Source organism: Chanos chanos, chromosome 8, assembly GCF_902362185.1.
Source record: "Chanos chanos chromosome 8, fChaCha1.1, whole genome shotgun sequence".
Taxonomy (NCBI): domain Eukaryota; kingdom Metazoa; phylum Chordata; class Actinopteri; order Gonorynchiformes; family Chanidae; genus Chanos; species Chanos chanos.
This window is the reverse complement of record NC_044502.1, coordinates 1,800,001-1,810,000: the sequence shown is the minus strand read 5'-3', so window position 1 is coordinate 1,810,000 and position 10,000 is coordinate 1,800,001. Positions and strand designations below refer to the sequence as shown.

At 41.4% G+C, this 10,000-nt stretch overlaps 1 protein-coding gene across 1 annotated transcript in view; it reads right to left on the bottom strand.

Moving 5' to 3' along the window:
• Nucleotides 1-10,000, bottom strand: part of tns1a (tensin 1a) — a 154,645-nt gene that overhangs the window by 29,119 nt on the left and 115,526 nt on the right. The window contains exons 10-17 of the mRNA XM_030781725.1: nucleotides 9,807-9,871; nucleotides 9,627-9,710; nucleotides 7,467-7,579; nucleotides 6,576-6,636; nucleotides 5,839-5,914; nucleotides 5,277-5,406; nucleotides 5,126-5,191; nucleotides 4,825-4,941 (exon numbers count right to left, since the gene is read on the bottom strand). Of these exons, the coding sequence (XP_030637585.1) occupies nucleotides 4,825-4,941; nucleotides 5,126-5,191; nucleotides 5,277-5,406; nucleotides 5,839-5,914; nucleotides 6,576-6,636; nucleotides 7,467-7,579; nucleotides 9,627-9,710; nucleotides 9,807-9,871 (712 nt within the window). The remainder of the gene's footprint in view (nucleotides 1-4,824; nucleotides 4,942-5,125; nucleotides 5,192-5,276; nucleotides 5,407-5,838; nucleotides 5,915-6,575; nucleotides 6,637-7,466; nucleotides 7,580-9,626; nucleotides 9,711-9,806; nucleotides 9,872-10,000) is intronic.

Below are 10,000 nucleotides of genomic sequence, written 5' to 3'. Positions count from 1 at the left end.
TTTGTGGTAATGTTTACTGGTCAAACATTTACTGTGAGTCACAGTCCACACGACCACTGCAAAAACGCAGATATTTGTTTAAAAAAAAAAAAAAGAGGGGGGGGGGGGACATTCAAATAGACAAAAGATGCTACTATGCTGTCCTGGCGTGCGTTTTTATGACGGGACTGTTTTCTGTTAGCGACGCCGTCAGCACGGCAGTCTCTCGACCACACTTTCCATGCATGTCCCTGTTCCCAAGTCATGTCGTTTAATGGTCATGCGGTCGTCTCTGTACCCTCTTTTTCTGGCATCTCCTGTTCTGCAGAGCCGCTGTGTTTCATGCGAGGACTGGTGTGGTTGGTTCGCTTACATCCATGCCAAGTCAGTGGTGAGCACAACCAATTATGGTGAAAATTCCAAACACCGTCCCTTTGCCGGTACTCTCTAATTTGGAAATTATCACAAGCTTTTGGCTCTTGCCAAATGTCTGTGGCCCCTCCCAGCACTGACACTGTTAATGTGTTTAGCTTCAAGACCCTGACAGGCCGGGCAGGGATTTGTGTGATTACACTGTTCTCTTTATGATGTGAGAACTGATCTCTGCATCTTGCCATTTAACGTCTTTTAATTGTTTGGAGTGGGTTCTATAACCAGGTTTATCATTCTAAATGGACCTGAGTATATTTTTACTCAAATCATTTTTTAAAAACATTATTTTAAATAAATGCTTACTGTATTGAATAAATGTTTCTGTGTATTTAAACCATTTATAAATCTCCAACATGATATAAAATGCTGTTTAATTCCTCTTCTCTTCTCTTCTCTTCTCTTCTCTTCTCTTCTCTTCTCTTCTCTTCTCTTCTCTTCTCTTCTCTTCCAGTCAAATCAAATCTAATTCTTTTGAGCAAACTCTTGCTCTTCAGTAGTTGGTGCATATTCACAGTTGCTGGTTTCAGTGTGTGTTGCGTGGTGGCCCCTCAGCCAGTCTGGTTGACCCTAACCCTGGAGTGACAGCCCTCATGGCCTACTGGCATTGGGTGTCACAGGCCAGTGTGTCCTTACTGGATCCAGTGTCACCTTCTGCTGGTAACCAGCACTCTGAAAAACGCACGGCAGGCGTGTACGCGTGTTTATGTGTGTGTGAGTGCGTTGTGTGAGTATGCGGAGGAGGGAAAGGGAGGGAAAAAGAGAGAGAGAGAGAGAGAGAGGAGGTGAGCAGGAGGCCTAGTAGGAGCTGTTTGCAGGATCCTCCTCAGGTTCTCTAACTTTCCCTGAAAAAAAAAAAAACAGGATACTGGGGAGAGAAGTATCGTCTTTCCCCTTCAAACCCGCCCCCCCCCCCCCCCCCCCCTTGGGGCTTGCAGGAGGAGGGGGACTGACGCCCCCTATTTCTGCAGGCGCTATTTCCAGGCCTGTTTGGCGGGGGGGCTCTTTATGGCGGAGGGCGGGGGGGTAGTCATGCCAGCTCCAGGGGAAGTGTCAAGTCCAGGTTAAATGAGAGGCTATTTTTTTACTTTGACAACTCTAATAGGAGGCTGTATGACAAAATAAAAACCCTTTTATCACCTCTCAGTTTAGAGTTTATATGTTCTACTACTGCCCTGAAATTTGAAACTGTGCCACATTTAAATATAAGTTTACTTTCGCTCAGAGGCCAATTATCCAACAGCACTGAAATCAGAAATCTAATGTGTGGGTGAGGAAAAAGGATGCAAAAAATATGGACATATTTAACAAACATTTAAATAATTATAGCCTATTTTGAAATATATATCTAAAATATGCGTACGTTATCTGAAATATATATTGGTTATATTGGAAATATAAATATAAATGTATTAATAAATTATATATATATTTAGAGATGGGACAATAAATCGAAATTCTGTATATCGCGATCCAAATATATCACGATCCATTTCGTTAGTAAGAAAATTATATCGCGATATTTGCTACTTTGTATTGTACCCTGCTTGTATTTGTATTTGCTAATTTGCATTGTACCCTACCCTCTAGAAATTAAGATTTCTTTGGCTACAATTATCAACTTCTGTCTACAACTGAGACTCTTATTTAATTAATGGGGGGACATTGAGGTTCAAGGGGAACACAAGGGCACCAGGCCGTGGATGTCAGTCCTGGGTCCTGGGGATCAAACCGGCAACCCGGTTCTCTAACCTCTAGACCACGTCTGGTCAGTGTCAAAATGACATATTACATACACACGTGTGTCATTGAAAACTGCTGTTTAAAAAACGTGAAGGGATTTATGGTATCTTGTTGTGCAAAGAAACAGTTCCTGTTCATAATTTATACCCTAGAACTTAAAGTTACGATTCTCAACTTCTGTCTACAACTGAGACTGGACTCAGGGACTTCATAAATGAGTACATTCTTCTCCTGAATATAAGTCCCGTGGTGCAATTTATAGTATCGCGTTGCAAATGCATTACATTCAAACATTTGTCATTAGTTGAAAATCACTGATCAAGATGCCTTAACAATGAAAGCAATATTTATGAGAATTTCTGTTGTTATTTTGATCTCTTATGTGTTTTGTACTTTGCATGGCTAAAAATTAAACATCAATTCTGAATATTCATACTTTGTCACTGAACTGTTATTAGGCTCTGTCGAATCAAGGTGATATCAAATCGTGAAGCTCATATCACATATGTCGAACCACATTGCGAGATAACTATATATCGTCCCTTCCATAATATATATATATGTCATATTTACCTGGAGTTTTTGATATTGCCTACTTACTGAAATATAATAGCAATAGAAGTGTGACTAGTTTAGATCAACAGATTTATATCTATATGTTTATATTAAGTACCAAAATATGTATAGTATTATATGTCTATTTGAGTTGTAATATCTAGTCAAGATGCCTGTTCAAAAATATTTACGATATTATCTGCTTCTTTATTTTTTTCCTCCAATTTTCTTTTCTTTTTTTGTCTTTCCTTTGACGTTCATTTTGTGTTTCCTCTACTTCTGTTTGATATGGGAAATGCTAAAAACTAAGGGAAAGACCTGAGTCTTTTTTTTTTTTTTTAGTTTCTCATTAGAGTAAAACCAATGGAAAATACCATAAAAAGGATCAGTCGTATAACTGTGACCAGACAGGGTTTTAACAGCGTAGTATTATTTCCTCATTAAAGCATAAAAAAACCCAACCACAGTAACACTGAGACCCTCTCACTGAATGCAGGTCTTTGTCAAATTTCTGCTCTGTTGGACTGCTGTATCTTCAGACCTTGTTAGACTAGAGAATTAGTGGTCGAGACCATTTCTCTAATTCTGCCTGATCTCCTCTTATTCTGCCTGTTCTAACAGAGGTGCCAGTTCACTAGGCCTTCATAAGATGTAACTTTATACCTGGGCGATGTCACCATCAGGTGACATGATTAGGCAACGTGTCTGGCTTCAGGATCATGATATGAGATTCCCTTCAGGCAGACGGACAAACATAAAATATATCGGGAAACACGCCCATTTACGATGCCAGGTAATGAGTGCTCTGTGTCACCCTAATATTAGTTAGACATTTTTTAAATGTTTGTTTACATGCTGTATTTAGTTGTTGTTGTTGTTGTTGTTGTTGCTGTTGCTGTTCTGCTAACATTACTGTCATATATTCCTCAGTGCTTCATACACAAACGTACACTCAAATTATAAATTCAATATATTCAAACTTCACAAAACTTTATCTGTATCTCTAGTGCCATTATCAATAATTAACGAACAAACTGTAAATAAAAGTATAGTAGAGGATCAAGCCTGAATTCAAACTACCATATTCTCAGAGACATTTACTTTTCACAATGAATATAATTATGATTCCATTGCAAAACTGGCCTCACGAGCAGGAAAAACAGTACTCATCTCCTTTAACTGTGTTACTGTGCCATTTAAAATCAACACAGCAAACATTCAACCAACAACTAACAGTCAAATGGAGTCTCAGGTGAAACCTTCTCAAGGGCAGGAGAAAAGAGGCCACACACGGAGGAGGTCAGGGTGGGGGGAGGGGGAGGAGAAAGGAGGTCAGTGTAGGGGGGAGGGAAGGAGAAAAGAGGTCAGGTCGTTTCAGTGACAGTGCGTGTTCGTGGGAATCTTGAGGACTCTATTAATGGTTTAAGTCGTGCTAACTGTGACAGCCACTTTCTCCAGGCCCTTTCTGCACATTCTCTGGAACCACTTACTCATAGAGACCATTCAGAGCCTGTAAAAAAATACCCATCATCCACATAGTGTTCTCAGCCACCAAACACTCATCCTCCCCTTGCCAGGGAACAGATAGAAATAAGGTTTAAAAAATGCAAAACAGGCCAAAGCAGGGTTGAAGGGCCTAGATCTTAAGGCATACAGCTTAGAGAGCACAGGGCAACCTGTCTGGACCTGACACCGAAATTAACACTCGTAGGTCATTTTGGAAAAGAGCGTCAGCGAAAAGAAGCGATCTAAAATGGTTATGAAAGGTTTTTCAGTCTGTCCAGGGCACAATTTTGTAACCAGTGGAGTTATTATAAATGATTTAATGATGATTTAGCCTTGATCTGTAGACATCACTCAGATGAGCCAAACCAGCGGCAGAAGAAAAGTCCCAAAACACAACATCCACCGCACCATAACCGCCTTCATGACAGACCAGCATCAACAGAAAACACCCCAGACCAGAATCCGAAACCAGCACTTGATGGGTACTTCAGTTTCACATCAGGTCTATTACTGATACTGCTGATGAAAACCAAACTATGTTATAGAGGCTACAGTCATAGAAACTGCTCAAAAACATTCAAAATATGAATCTTCGGCCAAGGAGCCACTCACCATCCACAGTGTCCTCACAACGCCTGTTAAAGTTTTCATACGAGTCCCAGCGGATGAGGGGATCCTGGGTATTGTAGTCCACGGACACACTGGGGCCATTCTCCAGATGATCCAGCCCTTAGGAGGACACAGAGACAGATGGTCAATAAGTCAGTTAAAGACTCAGAGGACGAAACACTGACTCAGTGTCTCAGGAAAACACAGGCAGGTGCTCACACAATAGGATTCTCCACTGAGTATGTTAATCTATGAACGAAAATGTTAGAGTGCGGAAATGTTTTTGAGTCACGTAGATACTTGCCTTTGATTTTCTCTGGCCCAAAGGAGAAGATAAACTCCACCTTTCCGTATTCAGGAAATCGCTCGTCTGTGAGAGAATGAGGACACTGTGTGTGTTAAACGGCCATGACGTAAGACACATCACATGGAGTATCCGAAAACCTTTGACTGACCTTTAAAAGTCTCATCGAGTTCGTTCTTGGTGAACACCAGGCCCAGGTCGTGGACAGCACAGGTGTGGAACTGCACTCTGAAGATGATGTCTCTACTGGGGTTCCGAAAACGTTTGTGATAACATTTCAGCTAAAGCATGATGGGGGAGGTGGTGGGGGGAGGTGGGGGGAGGGTTGGGGGATTAGGGAAAAGTGAAGGGTAAAAAGGGAGAGAAGACAAAAAAGAGATTAAGAGAAAAGAAAAAAAAAGAGGGAAAGCAGGATACTGGCAGTGAGAATATGTGCACCGAGGACACAATCCCTAATCAGAAATATAATGTTCCACTTCAAATGAGTTAAATATCAATAATACATTAATTACAAATATAACAGTTGAACTGGTACTGGCAAAATACGTCACTCTAAAAGGTCTCCACGAGACAAATCAGCATGAACCCACAACAATTTACTACGTACAACTACATACGATTAAATCTATGAAGATCATGGTTTTCATTTCTTGGTAATTTGTCTGAATCTGTTATTTTTGCTGATGTTGTTGATGAAGTAGTGCAGAATTTACCAGAATATCTCCTTTCAGCAGAAGTCCAGGCTCTATCGTAATACAGATGCTTGTGTGACTGTCGCCTTGAACATTACTGTGAAACACACACGCACACACGCGCGCACACACACACACACACACACACACACACACACACACACACACACACACACACAGGAGACAGGGACAAAGGGAGAAAAATGAAGATAAAACTGTGTGTGAACATTTCAGAGGTTCAGGAAACGGAATACATAAGTAACTAAGCCAGAAGAATGTGTTAATGAATTTATAATGAATCTATCTAATATAAATATATGTGGTCGTTCGTGTGGAATTTTGTCTCCTGGCAATGAATAAATCATTTTAAGTGAGAGCTGAACAGTGTGTGAGTATTAAGGTAAATGTTCATTTGATGAAGGATGACAGTAATCCTTCAGACAGAGGAGAAAGGAGGAGGGAAGGAATCCATCATTTCTGTGGCATTTTACAGTGGAGCTGAAAGGTATTGTGGGTGAGGTATGGTCAACTGAGTAAAGTATCCTACATCTTATCACCTCTAAAATGTTCATTACATTATCATTGTATCTCTCGGTCAGTACACACGCACGCACAGGAACACACACACACACACACACACACACACACACACACGCGCACACACACACACACGCACACACACACACACACACACACTCATACACTAACCAGAGAAACATAATACAGAGACAGATAACACCAGTAATTGTAACACTCACTATATGCCTGATGTATACACCGGTTGCATGGCCTGGTAGATTTTGAGGAATGGTCGACATCCTAAGGAAAGATTAAAATACATTATTCCACCACTTTATTCTACATTAATATACCCATAAACACAGTGTGGTTAGTAACATTGCAGTGGTTAGTCGTGTTTAGAGACATAGCACTGGTCAGTTGTGGTTAGTGACGTAGCAGTAGTTAGTTTTTGTTAGAGAGATATGAGTGGTTAGTTGTTGTTAGTGACATAACAGTGGCTAGTTGTGTTTAGTGACATAACAGTGGTTAGTTGTGTTTAGTGACATAACAGTGGTTTAGTTGTGTTTAGTGATATAACAGTGGGTAGTTGTGGTTAGTAACAATGCAGTGGTTAGTAGTAGTTAGTGACATTGCAGTGGTTAGTAGTGGTTAGAGACATAGCAGTGGTTAGTTGTTGTTAGTTACATAACAGTGGCTAGTTGTGCTTAGTGACATAGTGGTTAATTGTTGTTGGTAAAATTGCAGTGATTAGTAGTGGTTAGAGACATTGCAGTGGTTAGTAGTGGTGAGTGACACAGCAGTGGTTAGTTGTGTTTAGTGACATAGTGGTTAATTGTTGTTGGTAAAATTGCAGTGATTAGTGGTGGTTAGTGACATAGCAGTGGTTAGTTGTGTTTAGTGACATAGTGGTTAATTGTTGTTGGTAACATTGCAGTGATTAGTAGTGGTTAGAGACATTGCAGTGGTTAGTAGTGGTTAGTGACACAGCAGTGGTTAGTTGTGTTTAGTGACATAGCAGTGGTTAGTAGTGGTTAGAGACATAGCAGTGGTTAGTAGTGGTTAGAGACATAGCAGTGGTTAGTAGTGGTTAGTAACATAGCAGTGATTAGTAGTGTTTAGTGACTCACCTCCTTTGGACTCAAAGTTGGGAATGCCGTGCATGATGACGTGGTGCAGAAACAGGGGTTTATTATTGATTTTAATGTGACCAGAGAGGAGACCACTGAAATACTGCACATACCTGTTAAGCACACACACACACACACACACGCACGCACGCACACACGTACATACGCACAGAGAGAGTGAGAGAGAGAGAGAAAGTGAAAGAGAGAGAGACAGAGAAATGAAATAAAGTGAGAAATAAAAATAACATGTAGCTTTGACATTAAAGACAAAAGCACCTAAACAAACAAACAAACAAACAAACAAACAAACAGCAAAAGCTGAGAGAAACACAAAAGGCTGAAACTTCCTAACGATATTAAACAAGGCTTTGTGTGTGAACATACAGGATACAGGAACATTTTGGGTGATAGCTGTTAGTCACTGGGAATAAATCTACGGCCAACTCTGATTTTCCAGAAAGTAACCGTCTCCATTTAAAATCCATTTGTCCCAATCCAAATCACATTATACCCCAAATGCCACATTTAACCTTAAACAGACCTTAAAGACCCATCATGGAAAAGTGTGTGCCATTCCACGCTTAAGTCTCGTGGCCGAAGATCAGCGTCCACGGCCAAGTGTTCCTACCTGACGTCAAATCAGGCGCTAAGTGTTTGCTCCCTCCTCATATTGTTAAAGTTTGAGGATAAATAAATATGACATTTAATTAGACTAAACGGTGGTATCCATGGCAGCACCATTGTAAATATATCTCTCATTACTCTGCATAGCACTGATGTAACTCATTGTGGCCTGCATAAAACTAGATGCGCAGGCAGGATTAAAACTGCAGTGAGAGCAGACTGGCTGTTCAGTGTAACTCAGGCCCTGATAGGCTCAGATGACTGTCAGTCAAAAGCTGTCTTTGGCAGGAGGTGAGATTCATTTGATCTCATCTGTGCTGACCCACTGTGCTGTTTCAGACTCCCCCAGGCATGTGTCTGGGTAGAACAGCCCTGGGCTCCTGGACACCACCAGGCCAGTTAATTATACCTCTGGGCTCAGGCGGGAAAATAGCCCACAAACCAGAGGAAGATCTGAGGTGTGAAGGAAACCCTGGACATGACGGGCCACCCTGTCCACGGGTTTTATATTTTTGGTCCAACATGACACCACAGTGTGACATTCTGATGACGAGAGACTCAGTTTCTGTCCCTGCCCCCCCTCTACATTTATTCACGCTCTAAAAAGATATTATTTATAAACTAACAATTAAAGAACATTAAGGGACCAAATAATAACTTTTCATGAGGACAGAATGATGAATAACGGTAATGAGGACAGATTTATGATGCCAGAACTGATCTTATGTGTACAGTATTACAGTTTTGGCACCAAATTTAATTGTGTGTGGATGAAGGCTGGGGGGGGGGGGGGGGGGGGGCTACTTCATTTAATAGTTGCAAAATGCTATTTTCAGTGGCCAACACTTAAAGATTATTAAAGAATTGGTGGATTCAGGTCAGGAAATGATGCCTGCCAGTTTCACACTCGCTCTGACTCATTTTTAAATAAGTTTTGCTTGTTTTGCGCGCGAGCTTAAAGTCGATGAGGTAAAGCTTCTATAAAAGCACGATCTTTTCTCCCAATCAAAACACGCCAGATCCTTTTAAAGGCTTCTGACAGCAAGCGCAAAAATAACCTCAAATTGATAAAGAGCGCACACCACATTAGAAACATTACGTATGTGTCTAAATAAGCTTGGCCCTACTGTTACGACATACTCTAAACCTGTTACAACGAAATGCTGGTATCCTGACACGACACAAGACTACGCACAGCACATGAATATTCAAACCAAAGCAAAGCAAAAGAGTGTTACAACTGCCACCTAAGACCTCTATGAGCGAAACACACAAACGCTATGAATGATAAATGTAAGCTCTGCCTCTCTGAGAGGGAATTTCTGATTTAATGCCATTTTGCGTCTATTTTGGAGAAAACCACGAGTGAACAGCATGTTTCCTTTGAGATCAAAGGCGACTCTGAGAGGGTAACACACAGAGAGGGGGGGGGGGGGGGGGGGGGGGGGGGGGCAGCCACCGAAAGCACTCAGTCACGAGACAAAGGGTCAGCGATGATAAAAAAGTGTTTGACCTTGGCGTCAAGGTCGTACTGACCTCCTCTGAGACGGCTGGCCCACCGGCAAAGCTTTGTCCTCATAAAAACGCTTCATGGCAAACCTGTCCAGGGCCTGATCAGCACTGCAGGCACAAAACTAAAACACTTTAATACAAAAGCAGAACAAGGCAATGTCACACACACTCGCAATGGCAAATTTTCTGGAAATCACTCTGTACCTCGCAGATATGTTACTGTAGTGCATATAGGCCGCAACAACCACCCCAGTCCTCCCACGATTGCCCTGAAAAGGAAAGAGACACGGAACACCATTTATGAGGAGATGGAGGATTTGAGAGGAACGGTTTGTTTGTAAGCAGCGATAAAAACCGTGTTTTAAGACAACGTTTACCTTTCTGTGTTACGGTTGGAC